The 17557-nt window shown below is 32.7% G+C and overlaps 1 protein-coding gene and 1 long non-coding RNA gene across 2 annotated transcripts in view; one reads left to right on the top strand and one right to left on the bottom strand.

Moving 5' to 3' along the window:
- LOC126742914 (ribosome quality control complex subunit NEMF homolog) overlaps window positions 1–17557 on the top strand; it is a 32731-nt gene that overhangs the window by 13199 nt on the left and 1975 nt on the right. The window contains exons 9-14 of the mRNA XM_050449776.1: window positions 1905–2039; window positions 5706–5800; window positions 5851–5958; window positions 11627–11728; window positions 11785–11923; window positions 11982–12270. Of these exons, the coding sequence (XP_050305733.1) occupies window positions 1905–2039; window positions 5706–5800; window positions 5851–5958; window positions 11627–11728; window positions 11785–11923; window positions 11982–12270 (868 nt within the window). The remainder of the gene's footprint in view (window positions 1–1904; window positions 2040–5705; window positions 5801–5850; window positions 5959–11626; window positions 11729–11784; window positions 11924–11981; window positions 12271–17557) is intronic.
- Window positions 14629–17507, bottom strand: LOC126742915 (uncharacterized). The gene is made up of 3 exons (XR_007662736.1): window positions 17431–17507; window positions 17227–17367; window positions 14629–17131 (listed from the first exon to the last, which is right to left on the bottom strand). It is a non-coding gene; the product is annotated as an uncharacterized LOC126742915 (long non-coding RNA).

Here is a 17557-nt window from a genome sequence, read left to right on the forward strand (position 1 = left end):
GGAATAGTACATACCAAATTTAGGGTAATTATTCATCTCTATCAGACCCAATGTCTTGTTCCAGTGCAACCAAATCGAAATATTCATTTTCATTTTAAATTCCTTCTGAAAGAAAGTCTGAAAGGAACTTAAGCCATTCTGTATATACTGTATGTACAATTTGTATATATATCAATCGAACACTTTTATTTGCAAAAATAAGTAATTACAATTGGGTTGGGTTGAGATTTGAAAATTTTTATACAACTTTTAAATGTGCGGGAGTGATATTAAACAGTGTAAAGTCTACATTAAACGCATCGTATTTCTAATGCAAAAATCATTCTCACTCCTTGGTCTTGTTTCGTATCTATGGAATATTATGTACATACAAGGTCTTTCCAATTATGCAGGGTGTCCTATTTGCCATGCGTGACTATCGCTATTTCCGAAAGATTAACTTCTTTTTTTTAAAATACGGACCTGAATTTTTTATTCCCTTTAAAAATTATGTAAATATAAATATTATAAGGGATATTGTATTGTATGTTGCCTAGGAATATTGAAGTAATGTCTAGCTAGCTATTGGAAGGTCTAGCAGTAATAAATCCACCTGTATTTTGACCTTTACTCAAGCGCAGAAGTAGTTTTACATAAGGGAAATTTTAATAACGATACTGCTAGACTTTAATTGCGCCACAATGGTCCAGTGTTTTTGCTTCCTTATTTTGACCAAACGAAATGAGGCAATGAGGTTATTTTATTTGTTAGAAAAGCGAATGTCTGAGCAAATACCAGCAATAATTGTTTACCAGCTGCAACTAAATAGTAATTAGAGTTTGAGGTAAAGAATAATGTCAACGGTACTAACCTAACGCGCCATTAACTCTTTTCCCATACATACGTTTAAGTTTGGCACTAATAAAATACGAGTTTTTTCTTAAATACTGCTGGCACTATTTGACTGTTCCAATAAATTCCTATCCTTAGAACCACTAAAAATATTACAATCATTTGCAAAAACATTAAATGTATTACAAGAGAAGTATAATGGGATTTTAGTTAGCATATTTGATCTGAGTAATAAAAAGTTAACGAACATCTAGCGTTAAATCTATCTCTTATTTCACTATAGGCTATTTTATTACGCAAGAATTTGAACAAACAAGTCGATGCTACTTTATGCCTTGTTTGCAACGAATCAACTCGAAATCTAATGATTGATTAATTTCTTTATTTCCAATAACCTGTTTAGTGAAAATCAACGCGGTTTCTTAAAAGGCCAATCGACACAAACTGTTATATTTGCATTTATTAAAAACATTTGGAAAATGCGAAGTTGGAATGAAGAATTTAGATCTTACCAAAGCTTACGATTGTTTGAATAGGGACTTGTTAATAAAAAAATTAGAGAAATATGGCATAAAGGGTAATGTAAAAGAGTGGTTTAGGTCCTACATTAAACAAATATTAAAAATATCAAAGGATGGGAAAAAAGTTTATTCTAAATATTTATTAAATCATGAATTGCTTAAGGCAGCATACTTGGTCCAGTATTGGTCATAATATTTATTAACGATCTTGATCTCCTAATAAATTATATTATTATTACTGGTAAATCATTAAATAAAACAGAATAATTCTTTGACATAATCACATACAGGTTTAATACAAATAAGTTAATTTTAAACAACATATATTATTATAATATTTCGAACAAAACAATGTAACATACAAAAGCCTTTGCTAATGGAATTTGGCAATAATGAGTTAAATCTAAGTGAACATGCCAAGATGATGAATACATCAATGAATTCCTTAACTGGTCATACCATATAAACCAGCTAATAAAAAAGTTAAATTCTATTAGAATATTTGGCAAATACATGACTGAAAAATCTTTAATATTTTAAATCGTTTTTAAGGTACATGAAACCGATCGACGTGTACGTGCACGCGGACATACACGGGGCCAGCAGCGTAATCATAAAAAATCCGACGGGGCTCCCTGTACCACCGAAAACCTTAAACGAGGCCGGCACCATGGCCATTTGCTACAGGTTTGATTTTCTCTATACAAGGTGTTGCGTATCGTTATGTTCAAATTTTAGGGGCATAAAGTACGCGTCATTTTAAGTAAAAAAAAAAAAAAACGAAAAACTTGTAAATCCATTTTTATTTGTTTCAAACTTACTCTCCCATGAATGTTATTAGAGGGTAATACTAAAAATAAATTCCTAAAGTAAATAAGAACTGGTACATTTGTTTTTAGAGATCACAATAAATACGAAATTGTTTTATGATAAACAAGGCTGGTTCCTTGGTTTCTTAGTGAGTGACGATATTTTTATCAAAATGCCCTACCCATTTTGTTCTCAAGAGTACGCATACAGGCATTTTGTGTATCATCATCTGTAACGGCGGTGCTCGTTAAGAAATTATCGAATATGAACATCGGTTTCCAAATAGAGAGAGAGAGAATTAATTTGCCATCAGACTTGGATCAACGAGTATCAGATACTGTTGCAAGAGATCCAACTATCGGGGTACGTCGAATCTTTACCATGGGCGAAGTTAGAGCCTCAAAAATGGGGGGGCTAAAGCCCCCATTCAGGGGCAGAGTTACACGAAGAGGTGAGGGGGTGGCCATCAAAGAAAAGTCCGCCGCAGGCGCCGCCGGAGGTAACAAATTTTTTGGTGGGCACCTTCATTTTTACTTATAAGCCGTTAAAATTATTAAAAAAAAAGAATAGTCTTAAACGGCTTCTATTCTAATTTGCTGTCCTATATACCTACATAATATCATGAATTTGTTTTACTTTTATTTTCATATTAGGTTTCATTCAAGAAAAACGTTTCTGAATTTATTACAATACCCATAATGTATGAACCATTCTGTATATGTATTGGAGTATATTGCATACACACCAAAAGTCAAAAGTCGCTAGTTTTTAAAAAAAATTTAAACTTTCAAGAAAAATGTCAAAGTTCAAAATAATATCATTTTATTATCTAATTATCGGACTTAATTAATTTAGACAAAGTTAAACACGACGTTTCGGTTCTAGTATTTCCAACCATTATTATATTAAAATGTTATATTAAGTGTAAACTAGCAGTTTACACTTGGTAACGCTTGGAGATACTTACCAACCAAAACGTCGTGTTTAACTTTGTTTAAATTCATTAAGACAATGCAAATCCGACAATTAGATATTACTTCTCCATTATCTGCCACCTTCAAAACCAATATCATTTTAATAAAACGCAATAATTCTTCAAAAATAGTAAAAGCAAAATTTATTTAAAATGTCCTTAAATAAAATGAAATCCAATAAAATTATCTTACAACTACTCTAATAAAAGTTTGCGATTTCCTTTTTTTAAAAACTCTTTTAAAATTTCATCTGGCGACGATGACTTTGTTAAACCACTTTCAATACTAAGAGTGGTTAGTGCTAAAGAACTAAATCGATCCTGACCCATCGTTGACCTAAACCAATTTTTAATTCTTCTCATTGTTGAGAAAGAGTGTTCGCAGGACGCTGAAGAAATTGGCAAAACTAATGCTATTTGCATAAGGGTATATGCATTTGGAAAAGTCTCTTTTCTTAATACATCTTTAATATCAGAAATGGTAATGTTGTGGCTCTGGCTTTTATTTATGCAATTCCAAATAACGGTCATTTCAGCTTTTAATAGCTCCTTATCGATTAAAAAGGTATCTCCATACAACTTAATGAATTCTAAACTACCATCAAAATCCATCTGCAAAAAATTGAAGACAGATTTAGCTAATTTCTGACACTCGGAAAAAAATCTTATTTTTAGATGATTTATTATATTGTCGAGAGACCTATAATAAATTGAAATTAGCCAAAACTTTTGTGCCTCATTTTTTATCAAAGGTGAATTTAAGAACGTTTCTTCGTGTACTGCGGAAGTGGAAGCTTCAACCACATATTCTTTAAGTCTTATACTTTCTGTTTTTTTACGTTTTGAACAATTTTTTTGGGGGGGCTAATTTCATTTTAAAGGGGGCTAAGCCCCCCCCTAACTCCGCCCATGATCTTTACACAAGTCGGAGTACCGCGAATGATTGTTTGGCGAATTTTAAAACGTGAACGCTTACATCCGCATCATTATCGTATCAAGGTACAAGGTTTGCTTGAGGAAGATCACTATCCTCGTCTAGTTTATTCTAACTGGATATTAAGACAGTCCCGTCATGCAGAACAGTCCTGTGGATAGATGAAGCGACATTTACAAGACAAATCTGAAAAACCTGCATAGGTGGGAATCAGAAAATCCAAAAGTTGTACGTCCTTGTCATTTTCAACACGAATTTTCTGTTAACGTTTGGGCTACTTTAATCGATGACTAACAAGTCATCGATGGTCCTGTTCTGCTTCCTGCAAGGTTGAATGCGGACAGTTACCTTCAGTTTCTTATGGAAAAACTGCAAGGAATTTTGGAGGATGTCCCACTGAATATTCATCTAGACATGTGGTTCCAAATGGATAGGGCTCTACCGAAACTGGGTTACGGTCAACTATCTAAGAAAAATCGGTCGAGGCGTCCTGTTCCCTGGCCACCTAGATCACCCGATCACGATCCCCTTGATTTTTATTTATGGGGGTACATGAAAGATTTGGTCTATGCGCAAGTTTCAAATACAAGGGAAGAGTTATTGCAGCGAGCTGCTGATCAAATAAGACAAAACAGGGGTCACGGATAACCATACAGGCGAGGGCTTCGTGATATGTTAAGAACAGCATACTTTTTCATTCCCATTTTTCATATCCATTTCTTGCCTGGGGCCATGCAGCAAAGGTAAGCAGGGTTTTTGGCTTGCAGAGAAGGGCGGAAAGAGTGATATCTGGTTTCGGTTACAGGGATGATTGCAGAAATATTTATGTTAGTCCTTGGTCTCTTGACTGTGCCTTGTTTGTATGTGCTAGAGTGTCTGCTGTATGTTAAACAGTGTGAGAGTCAGTTTCAAGCTCACAGGGATGTCCAAGACTACAACACTTGTGCAAGGAACAATTTGGTACCTGCCTGTTGGCGTCTTGGATGTGTCAGGATGGTCCAGGGTACTGGGCTATTAATTTTTCTAATGTATTACCAAATATGACTAGGGTTTTACCAATTAAAGATTTTAAGCAAAGGGTGAAGCATTATTTAATAAACAATGCATTCTGTTCTTTTGACGAGTATCTTAATTCAGATTTTAACATGTTGTAAGTGCCATTATTCTTAATCTTTTTGTTTCTTTTGTTTTTAGTCCTTTTGTTTTAGTATGTATCTTACGTGAAAAATATTGTTTGTAATTGTTTTAACGAACCCTTTTAAGTAGTTTCTAGTAGTAAACTGTATATATGATAACATGAATAAATTATTGAGTATTGAGTACAACCACGTCATCTGTTGGCTTACGGGCACAAGCCTGCATTCAACAAGGAGGTGGACAATTTGAAAATATTATCAATTAACCTTTTTTTTTAATAAAATCATTTTTTATTTACTTTACGAATTAATTTTTAGTATTATCTTCTAATAACTTTCATAGTCGTGTAACTTTAAAACAAATAAAAATGGACCTACAAGTTTTGCGTTTGTTTTACTTAAAATGAAGCATACTTTATGCTCCTATTATTGAAACATAACGATACGGGACACCCTACACAGAAAAAGAAATTTTACTTAAAAAATTGTTTGTAAATTAGCGTCGCCTGGGATGCCAAAGTGGTCACGAACGCTTATTGGGTGTGGGGCGAGCAGGTGAGCAAAACGGCACCCACAGGAGAGTATTTATCGACCGGTACGGATCCTTTAATTTTTTATTTTTTTTTTGTAAAAACTCATTTTCAGGTAGTTTCATGATCAGGGGGAAAAAGAACTTTTTACCTCCCTCGCACTTGATTTTGGGACTCAGTTTCCTTTTTAGGCTCGAAGATGGCTGCATAGAGAAACATTTAGGTAAATATTTCAACGAGCGGGAGTTTTATTATTAATTAATTTTAATAAGATATGAAACTGGTTTTAAGATGTTCAGTGATTAGCACTAATTTTTTAGTCAACATTTAGTATTCGATATTTAATAATAAGTTGGAATCTGAAATTGGAAAACATCAAACAATGATATCGAGGAAATAGGCGTGGATGGATTAATTGACGATATCGCTCAGGGATTAAAAGAAACCACAACGAATTATCTTGCAAGTTTTAAAATCACAAAACTACTACAGAAAAGAAGGTTACGGAGAAAAGAACTAAGTGATAACAAATGACCTAAAAAAAGGTTTAAAAGGCGATTCTAAAGGGTATAGGAAAGTACACCATAAAAGAAATCAAGAGTAATAGAAGAAAACAAAAGTGAAATGAAGGGGCAGAGAACATCAGAACGAAATAATGAACACTATTTAGAGACTTTACTGTTAGTTGTATGGGAATCAAGAGCACTAAATAACATTTTAATAATTTTCTTATTGCATGCTTCGATGATGTCTTCTCTTTTTTTTTCCAAGCAGTTTCGCTGGTTTTGTATTATCATTCCAGGCGTTCTATTAATTTTTCAAGTAATTAAGTTCCTATTCCTGGCAGTTGAGTAATTTTAATATTTTCGGCAGTTGAACCTCGATAAATGTTTATTTTTTCCAGGCATTTACGTAATTTCCCTAGCAGTTAAATATTTCAACTGTATTTAATCAAATTCTATGGTTTATTTGAAATATTTTTATTATGAGTAGATATTTTAATTCCTGCCAGTTTAATGATTTTAATTATGTTCTTATTCCACCCAATTAGGTTTTGATCAATTCTTGTTTTTTTCTTCAGACAGATCATGTCAATTTCTTACTTGCTTAAAAATGTCCCAGTAGTTAAAAAATATATATAGTTTTTAATACAGATTAACCACCTGTTCAACATAATACAACCTCGATTTTTTAACCTTTAAATTAATATACAGGATGTTATTTAATAGTGTCCGATGTTTCGCAGGATGGTTTTTATTATAGCAGTTTTAAGGTGAAAAGTTGCTATTATACACGTGTGGTCTAAAATGGTTGGTTTCCAATATATAGGGTGTCAAATACCTGTTTTTTTTACAGGAAATTGGTAACCGGGGTTTTTTTGTTATGAGAAATTTTAATTCATCCTTAGTTGAGCTTCTATAGAGATATAAAATATAAAATAAAATCATGAATTAGAAGTTCTAGGTTGCTACCGCGTCCGGGAATTACCTGGAATTATAACTAAAAAAAAACATGAATTTAGAATTTCAAGCAGTTGAACACATATCATGGAATAACCTCAAATGCCTGGAATCAATTAAATAAAACGAAATCAAGAATTGCAGGCAGTCGAGACCGGGTATTACCACAACTGCCTGGAATTACCAGTAAAATTAAATCATGGATCAAGAATTACCTTGTATTATATTTTTGGTCAAAAAAATAAATTCTTTAATTTTTACGCGAAAAACACACTCTTGTGGAACGATTTGAAGTACTCCAGGAATTTTCCAAAAAGCACGTGAATCATTTCAGACAGTTGAGCCAACCGAACTGTAACAATTGCCTGGAATTCCAGGCATTTGAGGTTATTTCGAAATTATTGCCTGAAATTCTAAATTTATTTTAATTCCAGACAATTAGATAAGGTAATTTCCGGACGTGGTACCATCTGCCTGGAACTTTTGATGCATGATTTTCTTTTATTTTATTTTTTTATAGCGGTAGCACTCGAGGTTCGAAATTCAAATTTCTTATGTCGAAAAACCTTCAGGTACCAATTTTCGTTAAAAAAAAGAAACGGTATTATTTAGTAAATCATAAAAACCATCTTGAAAACCAACCATTTTAGATCACAGAAATATCGGACACTTATTAAATAACACTCTGCATTGGTATGTCTTTAATTAAGCTTTTCTAATATAAAATTCAAATTTGAAAAGATGTTCTTTGAATATTCTAAAGTTGGCCTTTCCTTAAATTAACTCGAAAAACTCATCCATTATCCCAAAGATGCTGGTCATACACTTTTATAAAAGGTAAAAAACACGAAATCTACAGCATCACAAATACATTTAATAAAATAACGAAGGTTACATGTTTCGCTCGACTAGAGCATCATCAGACCTAAACAATAATTAAAATTATGTAACCCGAAAACAGGAGAATTCAACAAAAACTTACCATAACATACACAAAACACCTAATATTTAAGTAAACAAAGATTACAATAAAGTGGCACTATCTATGTACAAAGAACTCAACTAAACAATCAAATCCTTTATACATTTCAGAAATCTAACCATCATTTAAGAGTCTAGAACTACTTGAGGTTATTAAAAACTAGGTGGCCATCAAAATCAAACCTTTCATTAACACAGGACAGATCTGGGCTTTTAAAAGCTTTACTAATCTCCATTGTCTCCAACAAGTCTAGTTTTTTACTTTTGTTGCATTGATGCAGTATTTTTATATTTTGGCTGTCAGGAAAATCATGTCTGGAGTCGAGAAGGTGATTAGCAAAAGCTGATCTGGTCACTGTGATTTCGGTATTTTTAAATTTATTGTATTGGGCCTTGTGTTCACTAATCCTAGTAGAAATCTTCCTACCCTGCAGTGTACGTCGGCCAGTCTGGTAGGAAGATTTCTACTAGGATTAGTGAACACAAGGCCCAATACAATAAATTTAAAAATACCGAAATCACAGTGACCAGATCAGCTTTTGCTAATCACCTTCTCGACTCCAGACATGATTTTCCTGACAGCCAAAATATAAAAATACTGCATCAATGCAACAAAAGTAAAAAACTAGACTTGTTGGAGACAATGGAGATTAGTAAAGCTTTTAAAAGCCCAGATCTGTCCTGTGTTAATGAAAGGTTTGATTTTGATGGCCACCTAGTTTTTAATAACCTCAAGTAGTTCTAGACTCTTAAATGATGGTTAGATTTCTGAAATGTATAAAGGATTTGATTGTTTAGTTGAGTTCTTTGTACATAGATAGTGCCACTTTATTGTAATCTTTGTTTACTTAAATATTAGGTGTTTTGTGTATGTTATGGTAAGTTTTTGTTGAATTCTCCTGTTTTCGGGTTACATAATTTTAATTATTGTTTAGGTCTGATGATGCTCTAGTCGAGCGAAACATGTAACCTTCGTTATTTTATTAAATGTATTTGTGATGCTGTAGATTTCGTGTTTTTTACCTTTTATAACTTTCCTTAAATTTCCAGAATGTGCATTACAATTCCCAAGGGTGTCAATGGTGAAGAATGAATTTATCTCTGTACACTATCTCAATTGCAGTGTGTTGACCTGGTTTTCTTTTGATTCCTCCTTCTTTCAAGATTTAAACGAATATTTCACACCTCAATAGATAAATCGATTGAGGCTTGGATTGCAAATAATTCTTATCGGCGAGTTTTAGAACTTCTAAATGTTCTCATGCACTGTTTTCAAGGGTACAAGAACTACGATAGCGCCAAAGGACAAAGAGGGTTTAAGCATTTTTTTTTGTTTAGTTGTGAAAGACATTTGATTTAGGCCATGACTCTCAGTGGAAGAAGACAATTTCCACTGAATCGATTAAATTTCAAATAGTTTGATAGTTGCCCGATGTTGATGATGGATCAGTAGCTAATAGAACAGAACCTGAAAACATTGCAGAAGCATTTCCATAAAAATAAATATGGAAATGGCTAGTTTCTTGATTATCGAAAGTATGATATGATCTTGAAGCATTCTTTGCTAAATGCAACAACGTTTGAAGAACAGTTGCGACAAGAATACTAAACCTTACAGTCCACTTAGAAAACTAATATTCAATATGTCGTGTACTAACGTAATGGTCAAATTCAAGCTCTTCGTCTCGTTTTCAGGCGGGTCCCTTAGTTTTAATTTTTCATCCCGGGAGTTTTGTTAATTGTGTAACAGCTTGACGATTTTCAAGTAGTTCAGCTCTTATTCCAGGCAGTTGAACCTTGAATAACTCTATAGTATTTAAGTAAAATCTGTATTGTTGTGACGAATTCATAATGAGTTACTTATTATATTGGGTATTACGTCACTTATAGCAAAAATCAATTTAGAAATTTTTATCTCACACGCTCAAAAATTGAAAAGAAGAAGAAAAGCAAACTTACTATATATAAAAAAAAAACTTCTTCATTAACATTACCATTTTGGATAACTACTTAGAATTTTATTAAGTTGCTTGGCAGGTAAATTCTTTTCACCAGGTATGAGAAAACCCTTTGTTTCTCTCTCCATTTTCAAATTCTTGTTTGTCAAGTGATTGTTATAGCATTTCTGAAAACCTTCAATCTCTTTACCGCAGGGCGCCTGTTGGAATTCATTTTCTTTCAGACATGCAAACATTACAGACATTTCATGGACGCAACAGACTTCTGAAGTTTTTTCTTCTTCTTTTCAATTTTTGAGCGTGTGAGATAAAAAAATTTCTAAATTGATTTTTGCTATAAGTGACGTGATACCCAATATAATAAGTAACTGTCTATAGTATTTGTTGAAAATTTACGAATGATTTGGAATATTTTTATTCTGGGCTTCTGTATTTTATTCTTGGCAGTTGAGTGTTTTTAATGGTTTTCTTATTCCAGGCAATTAAGCCTCGATTCACTAGGCAGTTCCCTCTTCTTCTTCTGTTTCTTCTTTATGTCCATCTTTCGTACCATTGGTAGTCTTCCAGAGAGTTTAGAGCTGTTAGTTTTTTTTTTAATTTTCGGCCAGTAGATTGTGAACCAATCTCTCTACATGATCTCTCCAAGCTCTTCGTCTGGTTCTACCCCATCTTACACAATCCAAGGCCTTATCTTTAATTTTCAGGCAGGTCCCTTAGTTTTAATTTTTCATCCCAGGAATTTTGTTAATTTTGTAACAGCTTGACGATTTCCAAGTAGTTCTAGTAATTTATTATTCCAGGTCAACTGCCTTGAATAACTTTAATTGTTTCCAGATATTTTAATTATTTTATAATATATTTTTTATTCTAGTTAAGCCTCTATTAATTATTGTTTTTTTTTCAAGGGAATTATGCTATTTTTAATTTTTTATTCTTGACAACTGACTATCCATACATTTATTCCATGAATGTATTTTTGGTCTCAATATTCTATATTTAGATATATGTTTTCTCTATACAGAAATATTAAATATCCAAGTAGCACAATCTTGAACTAAATTTTTTTTGTACATTTTCCTAAATTTGAGCTCCACTACTCCAGTTCAATTATGATTTTTTCTTTAATTTTCAGATACCCATCGACTTCTTTTTAGACGCATTTAATAACATGCCAAGAATTTAATTATTTAGTCCAGGCAGTTGACTCACAACATAATTTTCATTTGGTTCACTCTTTGTCGTTTTTCACAGTTTAGCAACTTTTTTTTTATTTGAGACACTTTTTCCATAATTAATGTCTTAGCTCCTGGTATTATTCCAAAATTTTAATTCCTGATAGTTGACCTTTACTAATTAATGAATTATCTCGGGCAGTTGAAATGTCTTAGACAATTGCCCCATTCATATATTTTCCGGCTGAAATATAATATTTTCTGAAATTCCATTTTTTAATGTCAGACAGTACTTAGGGAAATAAATTCTCGTATTTCAGGAGAAAGAAAGGTCCTAACCCAAGGTGAGGAAGAAGTGAGACAAGAAAGTGAATCTGGCAAGGATGACGATGTAGAGGTGCCAATTTTGGACGAAAGTGACGGTAAGCAAGTTCGATACCTTCACATTTTAAGGAGTAAAACGTAAATGGTACTTTAGAAGACGATTTAAACAGAAACGAACCTCAAACGACTACCGAAGAAAAACCGGAGGATACTAAGGAAGATTCGACGGATAGCGAGGATGACTCGAAGTTCCCGGACACCCAGATTAAAATTCAACATTTCGGAGGCACCAGGTTGGTTTTTGTTTTCATTTTAAAAAGGAAATCGGGGAAATTTAAGGTTTGATTTCAGGCAAATTTTAACAGAACCGGCTATAAAAGAGGAGCAAACTCGCGAGGATGAAAACGTGATTTATTTGGGGGACGATAAGCCGATAGTGCTAAAACCCAACGAGAATAAGGGCAGGAGTAGAGGCGCCAGCGAATCCAGCTATAAGAGTGTGAAAATCGTTCGGAAGGACGAGAGGGAACAGAAACAACCGCAGGCCAAGCGGGGCCAAAAGAACAAACTGAAGAAGATTAAGGAGAAGTATAAGGATCAGGACGAGGAAGAGAGGAAGATTAAGATTGACCTGTTAAAGGTAGCATTAATTTTTTTATTTGGTTTTATAGTCTCAGTTGACCGAGGCCCGTTTTAAATTTAACATTTTTCCCAGAATTATCTCGAGATTGCGGTACACCGGCAGCATACTATAAAGACCAAACAAAGTTGTTGTTTACTAATTCTAGCCTTCTAAAGTTCTCAATATTTTTTCCTTGTTATGATAAATAAATTCACGTTAATGTTTCCTTCTTTTTCTATTTGTGAAGATTTGCATATTCCTGTTTTAAGAATTTGTTTGTTTTCATAGAATAGGACAAACTCCAAAGACTCAATGCCAACTTATACAATATCGTAATAATTATACAGCAGATTAGAACGTATATAAATTACTACCTCATCTTTTTATTAGAGACCGTGATGGCATAATATACCATAGTTCTTTATTGTGAACAGTGTGTTGTTTAAATTAGCATGTTTAGTTAAAATAATGATGTCAAAAAGTACAATTAAACTATTTAAAAATACACAAAGTTGATCATTGAAGTTTTGGCTTAAATTGCATATATATTATGATGGAAGGTCTTTAGATCCCTTGTTTGCCCTGAATATTTATTATTAAACATGTTAATACTTTTTTACTTCAGAGATAATATGTATTTAATTTGGAAAATGTTGAATATAGTTGTCCATAGTAGATACTTATACTACTATTTATTATTCAAGGAAATTAATACTGTTCTACTTTATAATATACATACATCTAACTAAAATGAAATTTGTAAAATTGTAGTGAATAAGACTGAAATATGAATTTTAATGTTAATTTTTATATAATGCATATAATATAAAAATGCCTTAACAATACGATGGTCCAGTTCCATAAAGCACCAAGTCCAAAATGCATGTTTTTTATTTATTGGCTCTTAAACATAATGAGCACATTTAATTGTTCCATAAAAAGTTTTCTATGGGTATATTTTAAATTGTAGGTGATGAGATTTATTGAAGACACTCTGAGCAATAGGAGCCAGATACAATAAATAATTTTTTTTTTAAATTATGGTATTACAACCAATTTTGATGACTTGTTGCTTTATGACGCTGATAATGTATTCACTTCTATGATTTAATTTCAGTTATTATAATGTAAATAATAATATAGGATTGGTTTTGTTTTAAAAAAAAATTATTAGATAAGAGATTTAACATAACTTTTTTATTACAAAACAGGTTTAACAGTAACCATTATTATTTACAATATCTAATTTATTCAGAATCATTATCTGCTGGGTCATTATTACAAACTTTTGAAGTAGCTAGCAAATTTTTGTAAAAGCTCCTCATTAGAATCACATAGGCTTATAAGGTCGTTTTTTTTTGGCCTGTGGTATTTTTATTGGATTGGAGTAAAGCTTCTTTAGATGAATATTCTTATTACTAGAATTACATTTACCCCTAGTCTTATAACGAACATCAATTTCGTTGTAGTCATCTTCTGTGTAAGAGGTTTTATAAAAAATGATAAAAGGGTTACTTTTCATAACATTTATCGCACAAATTTCCTGCCACTGGACTTTCTCGCCAATAACGTTTTGATTAAAATTTTTACCAATTTCTGATTGCAAATGTTTTACATCCAAGAAGTCAGTGTAGTTCATTTCAATGCATTTATAAGCATCGCCCTTTTTTTGCATGTCGTATTATGGGAATTAATTGGTCGGGGGTATAAATGGCCCCACTTCGAAGACAACGTTTTTTTTCCCTCTCAATTAAGCATCACCTTAATTTTGGGTATGGCCAACCACTAGAAATTTGTATGTGATTTCCTCAATACTTTGAATTGAATTTACACAGTGTAACAGGAGACTAACAACAAATTTATTTTCGTTCTGACCGGCGTAATTGTCAGAGTAAAGTGTAATATTTGTACCCTTTGCATGATGTTTTAAGAAAATATAAAGGCAGCTTCCAATTTCATTGGCGTCACGTTTACCAAGCCATGCCATGTAAAACAGAAACCTTGATTACCAACTACATCATAAATGGTGAAATTGTATGTAGCAAGTCGTCTTTTATAGAAAAAGGCACTAATATCTCCACAGGGAACAGACAAAACAGCCTGTAGATCAAAACAGGCTCTAACTTTGCTTTATTTATATCGTTTTCTTTCTCTTACCGACATAGCTTTTTCTCCTTTATGTGCTTATCGTAATTTGCTTGTTTTAGTTCCTTTTCTGTCTCAGTACAATTGTTTAGTGATTCACAAGTCATACGCTGGTCTTTTTTGGGGATGTAAAAGGCAATATTAAATTCTATGTTGAAGATGGTTTCGTACATGTTGTTAAATGAAAAAAAATAAATAAAGAATTAATAATTAAAGAATTAATCAATATAATTAATCAATAGAAATTTATTACTTTAATATTGCTTTAATTATACTTGGATTAAATGAAATTTGAATAGAGGGATGGAGAATAACAGGAAGGAAAAAGGAGAGTAAAGATATGGGGAGTGAGGGTTAGGAAGTGGGTACCAGGGAACCAATGGAAGGAGGGAGACTTACTATAGGCTATAGAGACAGCTCAGGGGATCTTCTCAAAGGGAAGCCGACTAGCACTAACCACTTTGGTAGAGTGGCGTGGATTCAACAAGACATGAATAAAATATAAGCGCCACCTGTTTTATCCCAGATGGATAAGAAAATCCCGATGACCAAGAAAACAGGAAATTACTAAAAGCACTATACCTACCTATAAACCTGAAATAAAATCTCACAAGGAAGAACAGACAGTTTTAAGTGAATCTATATTAAAAGAAAAATTAATAATCAAACTTATTATTCTAAGAACAAGTTATGTTGCCCTTCCTAAATATAGTGTTTATATCAAAACTAAAATCTTGTATTATGTTGTTTGGGGCTAAAAGTTTGCATGGGTACTTTCGAAATAGGCCTATTTATCCAGTTTACAAGATCTATACGGTCTATTTCAATAAAATAACTAATATGTACCTAGTTATTATGAAACTATTCAAAACAATGGTGTTGTAGTAAAATCTAATGATCAGAGTGGTAACAATGTAATTTTGAGGTTAGTATTTAATCTAATATACTACAGTAAAGCTAATCAATGTTGACAGGACTTTGGTTTACTGGTTAGGTTGTTTTACTGACTGCATGGTTCACTAAACGTCACAAACATTAATCAAACCTGGCTCCAAAAGGGCTGCATGATTGCGGTGGGGGACCTGGGTGGATCGGTTTAACAGTAAATGTCAATGTAGATGATTGTGGACGTTATTGGAGTAGATGAGTGGAGATTTCTACCTCTTATAATCGTGGATAAAGACCATACGGGGGGGGATAAAAGAAAAAGCCTGAAAGTGGAAGAATACCCAGATTGAGGAATCGCCAATAGAGTAAGTAGATATAAGCATTGATGGTTAAACTTAACGGTATGCGTGAGTCTACTTATATAAAATTACATGTGTAATATGTAGATTATCATAAACCAAGATGCCAAATCAAAATATTAGGACTTACCAATGGAATTGGCCTTTTCTCGGGAACACAAAACTGGACACTTAAACAAAGAACCTTGAAAAAGTTGGGATTTAACTACACCACTTATAATCCTGCACTATTGCAGTATGGCATTTAGTATCCACAAACTAAAATACCCAAAAGGTGAGTTTTCAACTTTTCATGGGAGTAAAATCGGCAAAAATACCAAGAAACAACCTTCTTCAAAGGCTTGTTCTTCAAGACTCCTAGAGGTCAAAGATTTTCGCGCCAGAAATGGTTTTAGTAGGGATATAGGAGAATGAGCTGGGAGGATATGACTTCTGACATTAGTGAAATCAAAACAATTAAAAAAAAAATTAATGTTATGATTAATAATTTGAGTTTCATCATAACGGTTGAAAATTATTGATATCAAAAATAGAATTAATACTGAAATGATAACTGTTTATTTTATTAATTTTAGCACCAGAATAATTTAGAAATTGTCTCTTAAAGTTCTATAATCGAGCTATGCTTTCGCTAACATTTTAGATTTATTTTATTTTCTTATTCTTTATGTATCTGACGAAAATAAACTGTAACAATGTTTTGCTTGGCAAACGGTTTCTTAAGTTCTTCGCAGTTTGCCTTATAAAGTCTGTACTTTGACGCAATATTAAGGCTTCCATTTATGTAGCTCTTATTTGTTTGGGCTCTGCAGGCATTGTTGGAAAAGATTTTATATGATTTCACCTTTTATTTCGTCGGTTACATTTTTACCACCCTTTTTATGCTTTCCGCGCATGTCTGGCATCAGAATACCGCTCCCATCTTTTTTTTTTGTTGCTGTGAACATAAGCTTATTGCTGATATCCAAAGTGCTCAGATAAATGACTGCATACCCTGGTTCTTTCCCCTTCGATCTCAAAATGGTTTGCATAATTTTTGGACCGGTTGCTATTAGGGGTGCGCATTCTATAGGTACTTAGGAGTTATTGGGTCCATACATTGTAAAAAATAATCTCTCTGGCGATAAATATCTCCAATTTTCCAAAACCTTTTATGGATTGCCTTACGTTGTTCTTGACTTATCCGATACATTAACATATTCTAACCCCTCGTTTCTTCTTTTTTTGGCGATGGATCTTTTCCATGTTTCTGGGTATCTTAAAACTTTTCTAGTTCGTTTCTTCGCAGAATCTTCATTATCTCTATCTACTTCACTTTCACCGCTTACGTCCTCGCCGTTTTCAGATGAATACTCACTGGACCCAGAAGTTTCGTTTTCAGGATCATAATTGGAACCTTGATCTGAATCGTTAGAGATAAAATGATCATCGTCAATATCAGGTGTCACCTCTTGTTCTTGTGTGTTGGAAAAATTCTTGCTGGTTCCCTATAAAAGATAATAATATAGTGTTTCGTAAGAAATTTACTGTTTTTGTGTAATAAGTCAAACACTAAAACACACATTTAAAATGGCTTACAAACCTGTTCAAAAGAATCTTCAATTGGAATCTCAACAAAATTTTGCAATGCATTTTTTTCAATCATAATAATATTATTATCAGCACTAAGTTCTATATTATCCATTTTCTGAACATCCAAGGTTAATAATGTATGTAGTGGTTCCTACAAATAAATAATAATTTATTATTACCACAAAATTTTAACTAAAGCAATATTAGTTACTACCTCTATTATAACATTTTTTTGGTCCTCACAATATTTATTAATTATCAATAGTTCACCGTTAGACTGCAACTCTGCCTAAATTAATAAGAAATAATGTAAATAACATTTTAATTCTATTTCATTGTAC

This window comes from Anthonomus grandis, chromosome 12, assembly GCF_022605725.1.
Source record: "Anthonomus grandis grandis chromosome 12, icAntGran1.3, whole genome shotgun sequence".
NCBI lineage: Eukaryota > Metazoa > Arthropoda > Insecta > Coleoptera > Curculionidae > Anthonomus > Anthonomus grandis.